The following is a 21,903-nucleotide window of genomic DNA, read 5'->3' as shown; positions in this document are numbered from 1 at the left end:
TTTGTGCATTTCGTACGTTTTAATCGCCATCTACAGTAATACGATCATTCGCTAATTCCTGGTAAGCAGTCGGTTCCAGCACCTTATAGCAAATAAACAAACATTGCTAATCATTTCAACACTTTTAACCATAAAATAAAGATGAAAGCCGTAAAATAAGTGCAGAGATACGATGTGTTCACGGAATTCTTAGTTTTTATCCAAACAACTTTTTATTTAACTTTGCAGGTGAAAGAAGAAGTGCTAAATACTGTGAGTGCAAATGAGAAACCTGAAGTTGTTTATTAATAGCGGTTCCTTTCTGTCTATTTATTTATTTTTCTTTGTAATTTATTGAATTTACACTTCTCCATCTGTTTTGGGGCTGTTATTAAAAAAAGAAAGTGATAAAAGTAAACTTTTTGAAACATCATGATGCTCAGAGTTTTCCAGGATTTTTTCTTTTCGCTTTTCTTCTTCCTTTTCAACCTTACACATTTGAAACATTTTTTTTTTGTTATTATTAAAAATTATGAATAAAGACAAAAATCCTTTATTGTGCCATAACATGAACTGATTATTGATGTTGATGTATTACAGTAATTTTTGGGATGTTTGGATGACATTTCATTACAGAACTCTTTTATGGTACTACAAGGTTGATATCGAGAACGCTGATCAAACTTTCTGCCCCTACAATACAATAATTAATACAGATGCATCACCCTGCCTCACACACCCAGGTTAACGACTTACTTAGGAGAACGTGACCTGCGAACAGGAACCTTAGTACACGCCCATGACTAGGTTGTATATTAACGGCGATGCTAGAAGACTCGCGTTGCTTTTTTTTTTTTTTTTTTTTTTCAAACGAGACGGAAATGAACACCGTGAAAACTAAATCACGTACAGAGGAAAGGATGCATCGAGAGACATTCTTTGAAGGAAGAGAACGACTGCAGGACAAAAGAGAAAGTGTGAAAGCTGGGGGAAATAAAAGGCATGACCATTTCTGTCCTTGAAGGCCCTCTCGCTTCCATCAAAGGAAGTGATGTCACATAGGGACCTGTGGGCGATGAGTGACAGCTCTAGTCCCGCCCCCTGTGGCCGGAACCGTGTCTGCGGTGTCGCCGGTGCTCGTGGTGATATCTGTGATGTTGCCGACGGTAACGGTGAGACCTCCGTGCTGGGGTGGGCGAGAAAGAGAGCGAGAGAGAGAGAGAGAGAGAGAGAGAGAGAGAGGGAGAAAATATGATGAGTTTTATAAGATAAATCGTTTCGACAAGTAACAGTGTGCAGTAGAGTAAAGAAACTGAATAGAGTTTCAGGAGGGGACCATTACCTGTCTAAGTGCTCGTGACATTTTATAGAACATGTTACCAATAAAAGTTCTTGCTCAAGAAATATTACACGACGAATTGACAAGTACATATTTATTACTGAATAATACGGCTGTCAGGTTCCGAACACGATCTTCTGTAAATGCCTTCTCACAGTACTGTTAGATTACGGCAAGACATTTTAGTTCGAAGCCGAACAAATCTTTATTAATCTAATATTAATCTTTTAATCACAACATGCTCTCACTCTCCTTATTTTCCAGATTATTTTCACTGACCAACAATAATATAAATGAAATAAGCCTAATCCTTTGTCCAGATGCTTTTGATCGTGCGGAATAACAGAACAGTAATTAAGGTAAAAACTCCCTTTATTTTTCTATATAACCTCCTGCTACACTTACACACTTATCATCGAGGTAGAAAGTTTTTTTCAGTACAGCGGAGCCATAATGGACTGTTTGGAACCCTGGCCTCCCAGGAATTCCTTTAAAGGCACAAACATTTTGAAATGGTTCGGAGCGAGGTAATTAACTCATGGCTCAGCTCCTGGAATGTGCAAGCCGTGTTTGTGAACGATTGTGTATACAGTTCCTACAGACAGGTGCGTCTCTTTTGCGAGGCAGCTTCTGAAAGTCAGGTGATTTTGAAGGGTTAGGTGTTCCATTTGCCTCCTATGTCAGATTTGATCGTGCCCGTGCCAGCATAAAAACACCCACGTTTACACCATATCTCCTCGGTGGTACTCACACTTGGTGCAGACGATCTTAGGCCTCTCCCAGGTGCCGTTGGGTCGGCAGCGCACCGTCGGGACGTGTCTCTGGAAGAAGCCGTCGGCACACTGGTAGCGCACCACCGAGTGGATGTCGTAGTGCGCCCGTCTCCGACCCACGAGATACGTGTTTCTCACAGAAGGAGGAGTCCCACACATCACTGAGGATAAAGACATCAACACACAGATAGACACATTTAATTCCCTTTAATCGAATTTATCTGTAATTAGAGTTGCACAATAATTAAGGTTAGAAATTTGCAGATTACAATATAAGAATGTGTGTATTATATTTAGATGTGTATATTTATATTTAATATGTGTATGTATGTTTATGAATATGTTTTATCAAACATTCAAATGAAAGAACAGAACAGGAGTCAGTTTGCTAGGCTTTCTTACAAATCTTTTAAAACTCCCAAAACTCTTTTTCATTCTAATTTAAAAAATAATGCAAAGATATAAGGTTGTAAAAATGAAAAACAAAACAAAAAATTATTATATATCGTACAAAGATGTTTTTTCTTAAACTCGAAAATGAACATGATTTTTTTGCATGATGCATTTCTGCCTGTGTTAGTGCACCTTTATTGTTTAACTTAAGTATAACTTTAACTGAAGAGTATATGAGACATTTAAATCGATTTATAAGCAACATATTTTTGGCAGCAGTTTCACAAATCGACTGCGCTTAAAGCTTCCTGTGCATGATCCTTTAAACCTCGCAATATGTTCCGTAAAACAACTTCATCCTCTGCTTTGATGAAACAGCAGTTGAGCTCGTATTCTATTAAACGTCGGGTTCAAGGAAAAAAACAAACAAACTAGTATTTGACAAAAGTATTGTACAGTAAGCACACAGGGAAAGTTGAGGTTTACTGTTTGTTCCAAATACTGTATACATAGTACCGTCCCAGTGGAACTTTTAAGAAGAAACTAGTTCAGCATGATCAGACTCTGTCTCACCTGTGCCCTTCTTGCAGATGTAGGGCAGGTTGTAGTTACAAGGCACATCGTTCCACTTGCCGTCCTCTCGAGAGATCATCACTACACAATCTTCCCCACCTGCAAAGAAATTATCCGGCTGGTTCTCGCGCCAGTTCTCGTATACCTGTTAGAACACAGAGACACAGACGGAATGCACCGTGACTGGACAGAGTTAAAAAAATAAAATCAGACTGTGATTGGTCAGAGTAACAGGCAGTGAGAGATAAGCTGTAAGTGAATAAATACAGTTAAAGCTCATAAGGTATTCGGGGGAATCTAAGAATTCATGGCAGGTGATGTTAAGGATAGTCTGTATTTAGTGTCAAAACTAGGAAACTCAAGCTTGAACTTGAACACAGCGCAGATGAACACAAGCAGGAAACAAACTAATAATAGGACCGGATTATAGACAGGACTAGACCATAAACCAATGCAAACAAAGGCAGTTGTCAGTCTTCGCCATGAGGAATAAAGAGCGAGAAAAAAAATTAGAATTTGTTTGCTCTGAATGAAAAGATTTTACTTCAGTCACAGTGAGCATGAAAAGATCAAATCCTGATTGGTTTGAGTGTGCATGGAAAAGTAGAGGGAGTGTGGAATGTATGTGGGGGAAAAACAGTTCTTGTTAGTTAGAATGTGTGCAGAATAATCTGATTCTGATCAGTTAGAATGTATGTGGACAAATCTGAATGTGCATGGAAAAAACTGATTCTGGTTCCAATGTCAATCGAATGATCTGATTTTGATAATCTGGCTAGAATTTGTATGTGAAAAAAAAAACCTCAATCCTTGGTAGTTAGAAAGTGCATGAGAAAATCTGATTTGATTACTTAAAATGTGCATGGATAAGTCATTGGTTTCGTTGGTTAGAACGTGCATAAAAACAATTCAGATAAGTTTTAAATGTGCATGGGAAAAGCAGATTCTGATTGTTTAGGGTGCGCATGAAAAAAAATCAGATTCTTCCTGATTACAATATGCATGAAAAAATCAGATTCTGACTGATTAGTCTGAATTGATTCATTGGTTCAATGTATGCAGAAAAACTGGATTCTGAATGTTTTTTATGTGCCAAAAAAAATCTGATTCTTACATGTAGAACAAAATGAATTCCAAATGATTCGAAGTGTGCATGGAAAAATCTGATTCAGATTGATTAGAATGCACAATCTGATTCTGGTTAGAATATGCAAAAAATGTGAATCTGGTTGGTAGGATATGTGTGGAGAAAATCAATTCTGATTAGTTCGAATATGCATGTAAAAAATCTGATTCTGATTAGTTGGACCATGCATGGACAAATCTGATTTGATACTTAGAATGTGCATGGACAAGTCAGAGTTTGATTGGTTAGAACATTTATTTAAAAAAAATCTATTCTGATTAGTTTGAATGTGCATAAAAAAAACACAACAAATGGTAAAATCTGACATGTTATCATCGTTCAGGCAGCACTCACCAGGTCCATGTTGTCAGTCCACTGGAAATCGTCCTCCACTGTTCTGTCATTCAGCCCAATCCACACATTATCATGGCCCAGGCCTGCCAGATGGAGAACCACATGTTAATCACCATGAAGAACAGAATCACTTATGACACTTGCTGGCAAAATCTGCAGTCTGTACCCAAAGACATGCTAGCTTCAGAGACATGACATTCAATTTGTTAAATCAGCATTGCAAAAAAAACTCAAAGCAGGAGTTGAGTGCTTTCTGGACCGACTCACCGTTGAGGAAGTCCTGCTCCATGCCGGAGGTGATGCTGGTCAGATGGCCGCTGAGCTCCCTGCAGTCCTTCTCGGCGTCCTCCCAGGTGTGACGGCGGGTGAAAAGTTTGTAGCAGTGACCGTGGAACTTCTTCCAGCCGTGGTCACAGCCTTCAGTGTCTGTGGAGAGACAAAGAGAGATTTTAAGATTCATTAGAACAATCTAGACCAGTGTCAGTGACAAGAGTGCATTTGAGGTGGTACAATGGTGCCGTTGTTCTAAACTAGGATTCTGTACCTACAGTAGGTATCATGATGATATTGTATCGGGTGATTTCTGTCCCTACTTTGTACCAATAGTCTTGTCTTCTTTTTCGTGTTTTGGCATCCATTATGTTGTGTTACCGCCACCTTTTCGTATTGATTTCCCTTATCTTTATCCATTTTCTTTATTTATTTTTTATCTCATCTTATCCCTAATTTAGTTGCGACCAATTCCCATCCGTTATTAGGGCACTTCCTCATCAAGTTCTTCCTCTGAGGAACGTGATGCCAGCCAACCCTAACTTTTCGAACTGCTTGCTAATACACTATTTGGAGCGGCATAACACACGCAGAGGATAGCGCTATCCGCTCCTTCCACTTGCGAGAGCCAGAGCCGTGATTGATGCGAGTGCCTCCCTAGAGTGCCTCCCATCCCAATGAGCTCCCTCTAAACTTCCGGCTACCAGACGTTACATCATCTCGTGATTTAAACTTGCAATCTCCGGAGGATAGGGTGAGCTCTTTACCGCTGCACCACTCGGTGGCTTCCTCCATTTTATGAAATACTTTTCACAGCATACTCAATCTTTCACTCGTATCAATAGTATCATTTGCCTTTACTCCTCTTCACCTGTTTACGGTTATGATTTATACCCCCATAATCTGTTGTCATCCAGAAGGGTTCCTTATTGCACCCAGTTCCTCTCCAAGTTCCTTTCTCATTTCAACTCCTAACCACTGCTACTGTATGTTTTACTGAATATTGGATTTGTGCCAAATAATAAAAGTTTCCGTTTTCTATTGCGAAAGTTCCAGGACACGGTACCTATAGATCCCGCTTCCAAAGACATAGACCATTTCCAAATGTCACTGACCTAGGGGCATTATAAAATATTTCTGTCAAGTCAGGAACTTTTTAAAACATCCGAGCGAAGTTCTAGCGCCGTTTTTAATATCCGTGTTCTGCACTGTCCAAGCAATAAATCTACTTGTAAATGTGCTGACATCGATCAGTCACGCAACGGGGCTAATAGGATTGCCATTGACAAAAATGCAGTTCCATCATATTCCGCTTACTTTGCTGCGCTTTTGTAATCCATCACGTTAACCCAGTTACAGCATGACACCTTAAAAAGAGTTACAACAGGACGGAATGTTTTTACATGTCAAATTCCGTGTGAGTGTGTGTGTGTGTGTGTATATGTGACAGAGTGGAATACTGTACGCGCGTCAAACGATAACACTCGGCTAGCTGCTTTCTGGCACACACCATATGAGTGCAATGAGGGACCTGCGATTAGAAGAGCACAGAGTGCTAATTAAGACCCCATCAGTACGACGGCACGCTGCGAATTCTAATGAAGCTCTGCATAATTCCGCTTCACCACCCTGATGCAGTTCACGCTAATTTACTTCAGTGAACTCCCTGGTCACTATTTGAGTCTCATTAGTTTAAGAGTAAAAATCTAAAATGCGAATGGAATTAGCGAAGGAATAAAGTGTGAGGCGGCGGTGTGATGGCACCCGGTGTGAAGCCCTAACGTTGGATTAGCAGTGTGTTTCGTTTTTTAAATCACCTTAAGGAACTGACACTGGAGACTCCTTACAAAAAAAAGCTGACAACTCGACCATGTGAATGATAACTGTCAGACGTACAGTATATGCGTCGCCCGATGTGCCAGACGGCATGTAGACGGAACCATCCACAGAAATCATAACATTACAATGTTAGCATTATTATAACCTGCTGTCATAGAGAATTAATAAACACTGCTTTGAGATGTGGGTTGTAATGCATTATAGTCCTCTTTATTGCTACAAAGAGCAGTTTATAGAGATAAGTTGTAAAACTTAATATCATAAGACAGCGTCCTTGTGTGTGATCTCCGTCAAACAGCCGTGGCGACTCTCCCCTGCTATCATCATTACATCATCTTTATTCTGTCCTCCAGCGTCTGCATTATTAGAATTCATAAATCATCATTAGTCTGTTTGTGTGTGTGTAGGCTTGTGCATAAATATATATACAGTACAGTATGTATATGTGTGTATGTATTGCGCCTGAGGACTCGAGGGCGAACGGGGTGAATTGTTGCGAGAGTGTAAAGCTGTTGAGATTAATGGCGGTGTGGACTGCGGGGAGTGGAGATGAATGTCACGCAGGCTACAGAGTCAGCCAGCTCCACGACAGCCACGACCCTAGCGAACGCTCTAATACTATCCCAGAAATGTTTTCATAATGCAGAGAACGAGCATTAAAATTCCAGATAATGCATTGCTGTGCGTCAACCCTATTGACTCCTATGCGAGGTGCTGTTAAGTGCGGTGGCCCAGAGGTGCACAAAACAGCATTAGGCAAAATGAAAGAGTTCTGAGTGTGCTGCATTTGAGAAAACAATCAAACGCTTCGAGCTATGCAATTAAGTCAGAATGTAAATCGAAACAAAAGGCAGCAAAAGTTTTTTGGTAAGAAAAGCAATCCAGACCACTAGGGGCAGTGGAGGGAAATCGGTGCTGTTTTTTTTTCTTTTGTATTTTATGCAGCAATTTTTTTTCGGTTTGTTAATCTTATAATGTTGGTTTTCTACTAGTCTGTTCTGAACACTGTAGCTTGGATGTATAAAAAACTACTAAAAGTACCTAATAAAAATTTAAATGCTGCCTCTATGTCATGTCTCTAGTCGAGTCCCTAATACAACGCTGTCGTCATGTCTCTAATCTCGTCTAGTCTCAAATACAATGCTGTCGTGGTGTCTCTAATCTAGTCTAGTCTCTAATACAACGCTGTCATCATGTCTCTAATACAACGGTGTCGTCATGTCTCTAATACAATGCTGTCGTGGTGTCTCTATTCTAGTCTAGTCTCTAATACAACGCTGTCGTCATGTCTCTAATACAACGCTGTCGTCATGTCTCTAATACAACGCTGTCGTCATGTCTCTAATACAATGCTGTCGTGGTGTCTCTATTCTAGTCTAGTCTCTAATACAACGCTGTCGTCATGTCTCTAATACAACGCTGTCGTCATGTCTCTAATACAACGCTGTCGTCATGTCTCTAATACAACGCTGTCGTCATGTCTCTAATACAATGCTGTCGTGGTGTCTCTAATCTTGTCTAGTCTCTAATACAACGCTGTCGTTATGTCTCTAATCTTGTCTAGTTTCTAATACAATGCTGTCGTGGTGTCTCTAATCTTGTCTAGTCTCTAATACAACACTGTCATCATGTCTCTAATACAACGCTGTCGTCATGTCTCTAATACAACGCTGTCGTCATGTCTCTAATACAATGCTGTCGTGGTGTCTCTAATCTTGTCTAGTCTCTAATACAACGCTGTTGTTATGTCTCTAATCTTGTCTAGTTTCTAATACAATGCCGTCGTGGTGTCTCTAATCTAGTCTAGTCTCTACTACAACACTGTCATCATGTCTCTAATACAATGCTGTCATGTCTCTAATCTAGTCTAGTCTCTAATACAACACTGTCATCATGTCTCTAATACAACGCTGTCATGTCTCTAATACAATGCTGTAATCATGTCTCTAATACAACACTGTCGTCATGTCTCTATAACAACGCTGTCGTCATGTCTCTAATACAACGCTGTCGGCATGTCTCAAATACAATGCTCTCATCATGTCTCTATAACAATGCTGTCGTGGTGTCTCTAATCTAGTCTAGTCTCTAATACAACCTTGTCGTCATGTCTCTAATCTTGCCTTGTCTCTGAAACAACACTATCATCATGTTTCTAATCTAGTCTAGTCTCTAATAACAATGCTGTCGTCATGTCTCTAATCTTGTCTAATCTCAAATTCAACGCTGTCGTGGTGTCTCTAATCTTGTTTAGTCTCTAATACAATGCTAGTGTGGTGTCTCTAATCTGGTCTAGTCTCTAATACAATGCTATCGTCGTGCCTCTAAGCTAGTCTAGCCTCTAAATCAACGCTGTCATCGTGTCTCTAATCTTGCCCTATCTCTAATACAACACTGTCGCCATGTCTCTAATCTAGTCTAGTCTCTAATACACTGCTGCAGAAGATGCAAAAATCAATTAATCAATTAATAAATAAATAAACAAAGGGCTTAATAATTTTAAATGCTTGAATCAATGATGAATTAAATACTGACCTGTCATTTCCATTAATTAAATTAAACAACAAAAGATCTGAAAAATAAGTCCATAATAAAATAAAACTCAAATAATTTTAAAGTAAATAATATCATTTAATAGTGAAAAGCAGGTAACGATTTAAAAAATGAATGTTTGGTCAGGAGAAAGATTTTTTCGCAGTCATCCAGACAAAATCCCTTTTGCTTATATTATTATTATTATTATTATTATTATTATTATTATTATTCCACATTTTTATTCAGCCACCAGCCAGTTCAGTTCTCTCATTTCCTTCCACATATCATACGTACGTCATACACCAGGGTGGCACCTGGGATGTTGTTAGCACCGTTGTCTCACACTGGACAAGGTGGAGGGTTCGAGTCCTGCTCAGTCTGTGTGTGGTGTTTGCATGTTCCCCTGTGCTTGGTAGGTTTTCTTTCATAGTCCAAAGACATGCAGAGTAGGCTAATCAGCGTTTCCAAATTGGCCCTGCGAAAGGTCCAGGGAGTCCCCCCCCCATCCCCCCCCGCCCCGCCCCCCACCCAAAGTGTTCTGGGATAGGCTCCAGGCCTCCGGGGACCCAGTACAGTATACACGGTATAGCAAGCGAATGAATCATACAACAGATTCCATTCAGGGAGCTTCTTAACCAAGAAAAGACGCACATTTTGTCATTTGCATACACATAATGGGATCTCCGCGGTGCTTGCTTGTGCCTATGACTACACCAGTTTGTGTGAGTGTGTTTAAAGAGGAGTTATTCTGCTTCGTTTACCTTTCTCACACATGTCTCCACTGTAGCTGGGCAAACACAGGCAGATGAAGGAGTCCACTTTATCGATGCAGGTTCCTCCGTTCTCACATGGGTTTGACAAACAGTCGTCTACATCTACAAGGAACCAGAAGTGTTAGTGTTAGTGTGGGGCATAATGAGAGGACAGAAGCGATGCTCGGATCCTGTGAGACCAAGCAAGAAACAAACAATAAAACCAAGCTGCATATACAGGATGTTTTAACTGGATCAGAAACAGAACCACAACTTTTAGATTTTCTCTGGCTTCTTATACAGATGAAGACTTCTTGACTATTACTGCCTTCATCACCATTCTTTCATCCATCCAGCATTTTTATGTAGCGGTTTAGAGGATAGGAGACGACCTCCGGAAACTGAATATTAATTTCATTACATCGTTTTTTATGTTTTTTTTAGTTAATTAAGACAACCTTTCATCCAGATACTCTTGAATCCCCCTCGTAATTGCAAATGTACGGTATCATTATAATTAACATGCTGCAGAGTTATTAAACCCTATATACTCATGTAAACAATAATAATAATAATAATAATAATAATAATAATATACCCCATACACCTGGAGGAACTATACTGCTTTTCAAGGAGAGGGAAAAAAACCCACCCAAGAAATAATGTAAAAAAGCCAAAAAAGAAGAAGAAAAAGTCACAAAACCAGGATGCTTTGTCCTAATTGACATTTTAGCCTAAAGAAGCATTTTAATTAAACTTATAGCCAGAATTTACACCTGTACCCAGATTGAATCAGTGCATTAATTAATTCCCCAGTACAGTTCCAAGGCAATTATGTTGGCGATGGTGCTTTCTGCTGCATGGATATGTCGCATAATAGCCTTCTGCGAGCGTGTTTAAACTGTCGTAGTGTTTCGCCTGAAGACACTTTAATTACAAAGCAAGTCGAAGTGAATGCCAACACAGACAGTGAGCCTTTGTGAAGCCCATAATGCACAAACGCTCCTTTAGTTACGCTTCACGTCTTAATCACTGGTGTTGAAAGGGTATAATAATGCTAGTAATGCCTTATTACATTCAAAACAATCATTTATTAGTTGTTTAGGGCAAAAAAGTAGTAAAAAAAAAAAAAAACAGAATCGCAACCACACACACAAAAAAAAAACCACACACAGGCATGTTTGCATCCTTGTGAGGACCTTCTACTAAGACGAATCTGCTGTTGTTTAAGACGATGGCAATTCCTGCAGGGGGCAGATAATTTATCACATTATTGGCGGGTATGAGAATGACTAGGATAGAGCTTCATTGCACTAATGCTACAGGCTCTAGCAAAACAACTCACCCCACTACGGAATTTATGAGCTTCTTGCATCCATCGCTTTAACAGACTGCCGGCCGTTAGCAAAGTGTATACAGTGACTTCCCAGAAGCTCGGAGCAGAAGGACAGATTTATAGCATTTATTGGTCTACTGCCAATCACGATGAGAGAGGTTAAAACTCTGTTAAATGGAGCTATAAAACAACAACAACAACAACAAGAGCTGGATATTACTGAAATAATTAGTCATAGGAAATTGAGATAAGAGTCCTCAGTGCAACACTACATGTAACACTATCCATCCATCCATCCATCTAGGAATCTCTGTAGTACAACAATAGATCGTGGAGGCCAATGGTCACCATTGTATTTATTCCCATTTGTACGACCTAGGTTAGGATCTCCAGAAAACCGCATTTCTTTGGACTGTGAGAGGAAAGCAGAGTACCCGGAGGAAACCCACCAAGCACAGGGAGTACTCGCAAACTCCATGCAAACAGACCCGACGCAGGAATCAAACCCAAGACCTAGGTGTGCAAGAAGACTAACCACTAAGCCTCCATGCCGCCACAACACTACAACAATCAGCCATACTATTAACACAACATAACTCACTTACTCATCGTCTATACCACTTTATTGTGTATTCAGGGTTGCGGGGGGCCTGGAGCCTATCCCAGGAGACTTAGAGCATGAGGCGGGTTACACCATGGACAGGGTGCCAATCCATCATGGGGCACACACATACACACACTCACACACTCACTACGGGCAATTTGGGAACGTCAATCAGATCCTGGCTGGGAATCGAACCCAGACCCTGGAGGTGCAAGGCGACAATTCTAACCATTAAGCCTCCATGCCGCCACAACACTATACTGTACAACGATCAGCCATAATATTACCACAACATAACATTAATTTAATTACATAATTATCAGTTATATAGAAAGAAAGAGGCACAGAAACACCCAGTGCACCACAGCTCACCACACAGGGAACAAGCAGGCAAAGAGCCTAAGGCTGCAGACCCAGCCTGCAAACGCTCCAGATCATAATTTTATCAAACACCCACAGGATGAACAAGTCAGACCCATGAAATCCCCAAGATATAATCTGTAGCACCTAAAGGATACTTCGCCAACAACCTGGTGTTAGACACCACATCACTCCCCAGGAAGTCATGCCCCGATTGTCCAGAGCTGCCCCAGTGGCACAAGGGACAGCATTCATAATATCGTGAATGCAGTTTTGTGTTGTAATGTTATGGCTGATTGGTACATAATTAGTACTTTAGGTACTGACTAGTCTACTTATATTCAATCATTCATCCATCCACAGTATGGTCAGTCATTTCTTTTTCAGTCATGGCAGTTGTAGATCCCAAACCCATCCACTCTGGATCAAACTCCAGTTCATCTCGAGGCAAACATTAACACACCTTTGAGAAATTAGCAGTGTTGATTTAAAAGAAAAACATCTCTCATCCTCTTGCCACTGTGCCTGAAAAACACCGAGATGCTAAAAAGATTTTTTTTAATGCTGAAGCATAGAAAAAAAATGCAGGAAAACGTCACATTTCTGTCCATGTATTCCAAATTCTTAAAGAATATCAGCTTTAAAAGAAGCTCTTGGTTAGGAATAACATCTTCAAATCCTCCCAAAGCAGCGATATTCCCAGTCTTGCACTGATCTTTTAAAACTTTTGAACAAGACGTATCACTGAATTGTACTGATGTAGAAGTTAACATTAAAAAGCTTCCTCAACTGAACGTCAGCTGTTTTTCGCTCGTGTAGTCTTTCCGTCTTGGCGGCTTACGGTCCTGATTCAGCCTTGGCGACGGCTTCGTAAGAGTTCATTCTTTAGAACTCCAGCCATGTTTTAATTTATCCATCCAATGAGAAGTGATTATGGGAGAAGGGATTATGAGTGGTGTGTGTTCATCTTAAACATTTTTAGTCGTTAAATACCCTGACAATTTGCAAACAATTAAAAATAATTTATTAATTAAAGAACTACATTTCCTTAAAAAAATGTAATAAAAAATCAGTTCACCATAACATGTTGTGTAACAGAATGCCTACACATCAACTTGGTTCGTTTCCAAGCACAAATTTCTTTTCTTAAATTAGGAAATTTTTGCTTTTTTACAAAAAAAAAGAAGCTTGTTATGTGTACTTTTCCCGCCAATAACAAGCACATAGACCTCTATACCATAATGCAAAGCTGAAAACTTTAATACAAAGCACTGACACTGGAAAGTCCTTACAAAATTGCTTAAAAAACGGGGAAATAAAAGAAAGTAGAATCCAGGAAGTATTAGTCTGCCTGTGTGGCAGCAGCAGGACTTTCATATAAGCATTTTTTTAATTGATCACTGACCAATGCTGTCTTGCTGTCATGGATAACTTTTTAAATATCTATCAGAACTCATTCACTGATCACGTCTGGAGCCTGACAGGGTCACGGCAAAACTTTAATACCACTTATCCTGTATAGGGTCACAAGGGCCTGGAGTCTATCCCAGGAGACTTTGGGTACAAGGCAGGGAACATCCTGGCATGGTGGTGCAGGCATCGCAGGGCGTACACACTACGGGCATGCCAATTAGCCAAATCTGCATGTCTTCGGGAGGAAACTGGAGTACCAGGAGGAAACCCACCAAGCATTGGGAGAACATGAGGCCACGGTGATAACCTCGGTTTGGTTCAAGCTATTTTTTTTTCTATTCTAAATTGAAAAAAAATTAGGCACTCTGCAGGGGCAGAGGTGAAAGGTGCCATGAATAACATTACATTATAAATGTAAAAATCAAAGTGCAGCCCCAAATTCCGAGAAATAAAGGTTTATAGCAGGGTACAACATAAATATATATTTTTTGGGCTCCATAGCTGAATTTTCCATTCATGACAACTGTATGAAGGTATGTGTATGTGATTTTTTTCTATTGCTCATAAGATAAAATTACATCCTCCTTATAAAAGTGTGCATATTTAAGTATGTTGGCGATTTCAACAACAAGACAAAAGAACCAACTCAAACAAGCACTAGATACAAACAAGCTAATTAACTAAACGAAGTTCAGGTGAGTGTCGTTAAACCATGTGACTAATGTAGCATGTGCTGGAGAACAAGCTTCAAAATAAAAGTTTCACAAAACACAGGTCAAAAAACTCACCTGGACAAATATGGGAGGGTCATGACCATGTACTGTATACAGTCTACGGTACAAAGAAACATTGTTTTTAGTGTAAATGTGCAAACAGAGACTCTTTTTGTTTTTTTATCATTTTGTTTTATTCATTATTATTATTATTATTATTATTATTATTATGTTTTCATTTTTTTATTTATATTTATGTTTTATTTAGTTTTTGTATTTTTTATTTCTATTTTTATTGCCACTTTATTGTCATTTTTAGTGCTGTGAAGCACTTTGGTTCAACTTAGGTCGCTGTAAAGTGCTATATAAATAGATGTTGATTTGATTTGATTAAACACTGTGTGTATGAAGCTGTTTTGCCTCAGGATGTATTCTTGTTCGAGATCACCTCTGGACCTGTGAGACCCATTTTAAAGTGATTTTTAACATTTTTTTTAATATAAATAAATTATAAGTTAGAAACACATTTCCCCCTTTTTTCATTCTAAATTCACAGCGAATGCAATTTTTTTCTTTGCACTCGAGTGCGTTCTAACCCAAAAACGACTCCCAGCGCAAACAGCCGTCTTTTTAATAGCGCGCCGATGATCTCTCACGCTGTGCCTCATCACTGTTTCTGCAAATATGCTGAAGCGCAGCTCTAAAAGAGGGTTAGATTAAGCAAAGAGGTCTTCAGTGCCCTTCTCAGTCTACTGAGCAAGCGATTTCACGTCAGCTAGACCACACTCTTGATTAGTACCTATTATTTGTGTGTCCCAGAGCGCCACTATAGATTAACTCTCTAAATATGATGGCCCTCTGGAACGTTCCCTGCTATGAGCGAAGAGATTAGAGCAGCAGGTACGATTTTCCTAATACGCGCTCTCGTTGCTGGAATTAGACTGTCAGGGTGTGTGAGCAGCATGGTGAAATGTTTACTGGAGCACGCGACGCTGTCATATTATATTAGAACCTTGACACAGAGGGAACTTGGAATCTTCCAGAGCGCAAAAATAGAGAAAAAAGCATTTTCAACATCATTTAACGTAATGTCTTCGATAACAAGGTGATATTGTTGATTCAGGTCAAACCCTGGCCAGATGTGGGATTAACCAAACCTCTATTTGGACAGGATTAGTTTTACATTGAATAATTCTATGATTTCCAGGTGGAATGGGCATGAAAATTATCATCTCATAACATACTGTATCTGTATAATCTAAAAAAAAAAAAGTTTTAGTTCTAAAATCTCATTTGAAGCTGTGAAGCTGTGAAATCCTCAATAAACGCACATCTGTGAGCCAATCCCAATAAATGAGTTCCGAATTAATGCGGCAGGTTACAAACCAATAAAACCCTATAAAATTCCACTTTTACCGAAGCTTACCGTTTAGAGTCTACACTGAGAGGCCGAGGAATTTTTAATAGATAAAATTACTAACAATAAATTATTTCTCGAACACTGGATAGCAATAAGCTACAAAACACCCATTTTACGGCTTTTTGTTTCAATAAGTCCTCTATAAACTCAGAGAAAAATATGAACACTCACCAGTATTGCCGTATTGTTTGCACAATAAAAGTAAACAGTAAAAGTAAAATTAAAAAAAAGGAAGAAATGCATCAGAAGTGCATACTAAATAAAGAGGTCAGCATTTCAGACAGATGAAGCAACTAGGGAGATATAAATCATGGAGATTTGAAATCAAGCGCCCTAAGGTCTGATACATCCAGATTAACCCTATTCCAGAGAGATGGGCGTGTCAGGGTATGGAGGGAAGCTCATGATCGATGCACCCATAATAAATGCTTTTTTAGGAATCACTTTAACACATGAACTGGACACCACATTGTGTGCTGTAATCAAAGCTAAAACAAAAAAACAAACAAGACTGTGCATTTTTAGTTACAAATATTGTATAAAGCCAATTTATATTCACACTTTACTCAGTGTACAGTATAGGAATAATGACTCCTGGACACTGGACACTATAATAATCTAGTGCTGAATGTTACCAAATAAATACTACATTCAATACAGTTTAAAACTGCGAATGAGCAACCCGTTATTTCTTTATATTTTGCTTCCGAACAGCCAGACTTTCTTGTTTATTTTTAATGTAGTTCTGCAGCCTCGCATTTTTGGCAAGTTTTTGTCTTTTGTTTGTTAAGCCACACAGTGACCTATGAATCATTCAAGTATAAAAAAACAACAACAAAAACATCTAACTTAAGGCATGGACCAGTAAGAAAAAGGTGCAGATGATGGGAGATGATCAGGCCGGTGATTAATATACTGCTGATGCTGAATGCTGAGGGGTTGGAACAGACGAGAGGGGAAATGAGGTCACTGCTGAGGTTGTTACATAAAAAACTCATTTTTAAAATGTATCTTTGCAGCAAAATATTTGGTCCATTTTGGTCCAGAAATTCTGCTAGTTTTGTCTAATGTACTAGTATACTGAAAGGGCAAAAGAGTTAGCCTGAAAACAGTTGAAAATATTCAAAACGATCTGATTTGAGATGCCGAAACGGTACGCAGGATCCCTCCTGAGAAGCCCTCTGTAAAGAGAAAGATGGATTTCATGAGCGGAATTCGCAACCGAGTCCGTTCCTAGCTAATTCACATTTAAGCTCCCTGTGTCGAAGCTGTAAGCATCGGAATTTTTTAGAAGTGTGATTGACGGGTTTTGTCACATCTGCTCCTGTGTGTGTGTGTGTGTGTGTGTGTGTGCGTGTGTGTTAGGATTACTACGACACAGGGAGCCTTGCAGTAGTAAACAGCTTTTTTTATTTATTTATTTACCACCTGCTCCTGTCACGACTGACGCTGTTTAAAGCGGATATCTCCGCTACAGAGACCCGGTGCCATTAATCAAAGGTAGAAGAGTGAGGAAGAAAAGCATTTCTGGAATAACTTTGGCTCTTTTTGAAGCGATCAGACTCAACCAGGTCTGCCAGCAACAGTCAACTACGTGCACGAGTAAATAAGGCTTCATCAGGGGCATGTAAGTAATGCTCTATGATATGATTTTAGGTCTATTTAGATTTGTGGAATTAATTATATAACCCTAATGTAATGTCCTCTTCTATAAAGAAATCGTGACCATGTGACCAAGTGCCTAATTGCTACACTTCAACTTATATGAAGTTAATTCCTTCCCTTAGCCATTAATAGTTCTCTGATTAAGATGCCTTTTCTCTGATGTCCTTCGTGTGGGACGAAGTAAAGGCTCTCATTAATCCCTTCACTGTTCTCTTGAGACCCTCTGCACATGACGTCAATACGTCTGGCCACCGTGATCCCGCCTACTTCAGGACGCCGAAAGGACGCCAGTGCCAAAGCCCACTTTTAAAACCCGGACCACGAAAGGAGGAACCGAACTCACAGAAGCACTTTCAGCAAGAAAACACATTGGATAACTTTGTCAACTTATTTTTATATTTTTATTTTATTGTATTTTGCCCCATTTTCCCCCTATTTTAGTCGTATCCAATTCCCATCCATCACTAGGTGACTCCCAGGGACTAAACCACTTGATGCCAGCCAACCACATCTTTTCATGCACTGTTAGGGGCTGCGTAACAAACTCAGTGAACAGCACTATCCGCTTCTTCCCCTTGTGTAAGCTTACCGATCCCCGTGATTGATGTGAGAGAGCTCGCCCAATCAGCTTTCTCTAGGCCCCCAACTGATAGGGCGAGCACTTTACCACTGTCCCACTATCCCTCTCTAACCTCTGATCATTACTTTGTGTGTGAAACACTGGATTCTACATCCTAGATAGTCTACTACCTTCTCATCTAACACTATTTGGGATTGAATCTCAGAACAGATATTTAGCTATCTATTGGGAATCTTGTAAAGTCAGTATGAGTTATTATCATTTTATGGAGAATAAAGCACATCATATTCCCTTTTTTGCAACAGAAGCCCAAATGAGATAATCTTCATTATTTAGCAAATGCTACCAATTCCTGGGGGAATCGCAAATTTGTACACATTATGTGTACACGTTATGATGATAAATCAAACATAATGTTAGGCAAGAAGAGGTAACCTTTGCCATGATAAGGTATTTGTTGATCGTGTAGTTGTGTTCCCTGCAACACAATAATGGTAGACATCAAGATCACTTTCTGTGTATGAAGAAACACAGTTTACCATGTAATTGTTATTAATCACGTATGGTATGAAACTTTGTTCTTTAACTACATCTGTAAACACCCCCAAAGACAATAAGTGTAGATGTCACTACATGGTTGTGATTGACATCCTAAGTCACATGACCGCAAAAGATCTATGTTAAGCTAGTTATCAGTAAGCTTGTGTGTGGCGAATCTGGAAGATTATTGGTTGGTGTGCTATCAGTCATGAAGTTCAACTTGATGTCATTTCTAGTTTAAAAAGATAAAAAATGTCATGATACAGTGCGAAATCAAATGACGGATATGAAACCATATTATAGGGAATTTTTTATTCTGAGTTATGTTAGAAATATGTGTAATTTTTGTAAATAATAAAATGTTATACAGTGGAACCTTGGATAATGCATAATGCGTTCCTAAAATGTGCTGGTAACCCCAAACACTCGTATATCAAAGCTGATTTCCCCATAAGAAAAAAAAACAATGATTTGTTAAACAACCCAAAAACATCCATATGATCCATATGAACCAAAAATAATTAAAGCAAAATCTAAAGTAAAAATACAACAAATTAACCTGCACTACAAAATTTCAAGACATCACTCGTTTATCAAGTTAAAGTATGTTAAAATTTTTTACTCGTCTTATAAAACACTCACAGACCAAGTTACTCACTATCCAAGGTTTCACTGTAATAAAAGATTAGTAGAGAGGGCACATGTTTTTGCTCACTGCACACCAGCTCTTTGATTAAGCTTCCTGTAAGTGAAACAGAGTCTGATGAGAAGGCCAGAGTTGAGGTCAGCTAGTTTCCCATGAGACCTGATGAAGCTGCTTCTCCTTCACACGCCGCTGTTACAAATGACACTGACATTTAAAAAAAAAAGAAAAGAAAAAACGAATGGTGAGGCTTGTCAAAACACTTCGCTGGCTTTACCCCTCTCTATCTTCACCTCTCTCCTTTCTCTAGCAAGCTGTCAAGTACAGCGCTGTGCTTCCACTCACTTTCATGTGCCAGGCTCTAAACAACATGTCCGTGCTGAAGGCCATCGCCGGGGTCCGTCTTCCTTCCGTCAATCTGTCAAACATGGGGTGCCCGAGCACCAGGTGGTACATGTAGCCCAGTGTCTGAATGTGCCGGACCCCCGCCAGGAGCATCGACGACACACACAACCTGTCACCGCGCGACAGCGAGACTAGAAGAGAGAAAATTTTACGAGGTCTGAGCAAGGTGGCCTTTGTGTATACGGCTCCATAAAATGAAATCTTCATGAATAGTTTTACAATGAAGACCTAATACGGCTATAATGACAGCAGGACGGACACTACAAAAGCTGTAGTGTGGTGAATTGGACCTAACCTGACACCACGGCATGATCCCTCTGCCTATTTTTTTTTACTAATAGATGAGTGCACTTGCCGAAACATTAAAGCTAAAGTGTTTTCAGGCGCAGAACAAACAGCCTGAGGCAACAGAGCTCAGCACGCCAGGCTACAAGGTACAAGAACCCAGGCCTTTTATTGGCTTATGTTTACACTCGGATTTTTGTCAGTTCAAATACATTTTTATTTACACGCATGAGTGGGCGAGTCTATTTTTTTTTTCCTTTTTAAAAAAAATCACACTCCTTCAGTTTCACTTCTATATACCAGAATTCTCATGAATTCCTAAGTCTGGCTCATCAGAAGGTGTTTACTTTTTTATACAACAGTAATGTCAAATCACACACGTACACTGGCCAAGAAAAAAAAAAGTCACTCACTCTTACACACACTAACATTTCTTTTCGGAACCTTCGGCTTTGATTGAAGCATTTGCATTTTATATCTTATACTAATGATGTAAGATACAAACCACTTCTTACTAAAGACGACTCGAGAACATTCCAAAGGTTTTCAATGGGATTGAGTTCAGGACTCAATGTGGTGGCTAGTTCATGTGTGAATATGATTCCTCATGCTTCCAGAACCAAACTTTCATTCTTTTCCTGGAATACAGTATATCAGTATATTGCCACATAATGTTGTTCTAGACCTGAACTGAATTAACCCCAGATCATAACACTGCCTCCAGAGGCTTGTACAGTGGACACTATGTACTGTATGATGGGGCATCGCTTCATACGTTCCTTTCTTACCTTGACGCACTATCTCTCTGGATTCATCAGACCACATGACCTTTTTCTATTGCTCCAAAGTCCAAATGTTATGTTCTTTAGCAATCGGAAAAAAAGTGGCAGTTGTGACAGTTCCATGCAACTTCATCAAGCGTTTAAGTGATCTCTGATTTATGATTTTCTTTTTCCTGACCACATTTCCTAATAGAGAGCCATCGACGTCCACAAAGTTAATGGTTTAGCACTATCTTCAATATCGGACAGTTCTTAAGCCAATTCCAGTTACTTCAGCAATCTCCTTAGTTCTTTTCCTTTGCCTGATGCGGGCCAATAAATTTAATCCTTCTCAAAAAGTTTTTCATGACCAGGGGATATGTCATCATCAATGTTCCTTATTCGCTGCATCAGTTAGAGTGGTAATGATTGACACCCGTGGAATACGTTAATCACTGCAGAAATAATCCTCTTAAGTATTTGTTTACTTAAATCCAAACAACAAGGTTTTTTGCTCATATACACTGGTTTAATGCTCAGTTTTATATGGTAGTGTTTCTCTAGCAACAACATATTCACTGTTTCTAAACCACGCAGTTATTTAACAAAAGCATGATGTCAAATCATTGACATGAAGTGTTTTGTGTGAGCTGCACATTTTGTTTTTTTAGCTTATAAATACAAATATTAGCAGCTGACAAATTGCTGATGTATATAATTATAATAATTCTGTAATAATAGCCATCTGGAATAAAATGCATCACATAAACCCCTCAGTCAGAACAGTCTGACCCAATCAGGCCTGATCGTAATGAATTTTGAATGATTTGGAATCATAATTAATTTTAATTATGGTTTTCAATGAATTTTCACAATGAGAGGGGTGGTATAAACCTTTGATAATCTGGACAATAGTTTAATATATTAAAAAATATGTTCTTTCTGTGCATCACATGGGATTCGCATTTGTCACTTTTATGAGCATTCCTGATTCCTGATTGGATTTTGGTCCATATTTGTTTACAACATTACTTCTGTTCATTGAGGTTTTGGGGCATTCAGTAATGCACAGTCTGCCCTGCCACAGTATTTCAATTGGGTTAAGGTCTGGACTTTAACTAGGCCGCTCCAAAACCTTGATTCTTTTATTTTTTAACCATTCTGATATAGATTCACTGGTGTGCTTTGGATCATTGTTCTGTTGCATGACCTAATTTCAACCAAGCTTTAGCCGTCTGTAAGACG

The 21,903-nt window shown here is 39.3% G+C and overlaps 1 protein-coding gene across 3 annotated transcripts in view; it reads right to left on the bottom strand.

Annotated features, from left to right (window-relative positions):
* Positions 1-378: 378 nt before the first annotated feature.
* ncana (neurocan a) overlaps positions 379-21,903 on the bottom strand; it is a 107,014-nt gene continuing 85,489 nt past the window's right edge. For all 3 annotated transcript variants that reach the window (XM_053486980.1, XM_053486983.1, XM_053486981.1), the window contains 6 exons: positions 9,943-10,056; positions 4,805-4,963; positions 4,538-4,620; positions 3,058-3,202; positions 2,070-2,252; positions 379-1,165 (listed from right to left, as the gene is read on the bottom strand). In XM_053486980.1, the coding sequence (XP_053342955.1) occupies positions 1,068-1,165; positions 2,070-2,252; positions 3,058-3,202; positions 4,538-4,620; positions 4,805-4,963; positions 9,943-10,056 (782 nt within the window). In that variant the 3' untranslated portion in view covers positions 379-1,067. The remainder of the gene's footprint in view (positions 1,166-2,069; positions 2,253-3,057; positions 3,203-4,537; positions 4,621-4,804; positions 4,964-9,942; positions 10,057-21,903) is intronic.

This window comes from Clarias gariepinus, chromosome 25 (assembly GCF_024256425.1).
Source record: "Clarias gariepinus isolate MV-2021 ecotype Netherlands chromosome 25, CGAR_prim_01v2, whole genome shotgun sequence".
Taxonomy (NCBI): domain Eukaryota; kingdom Metazoa; phylum Chordata; class Actinopteri; order Siluriformes; family Clariidae; genus Clarias; species Clarias gariepinus.
The sequence above is the reverse complement of the archived record's forward strand: the minus strand, read 5'-3'. Positions and strand labels throughout refer to the sequence as shown.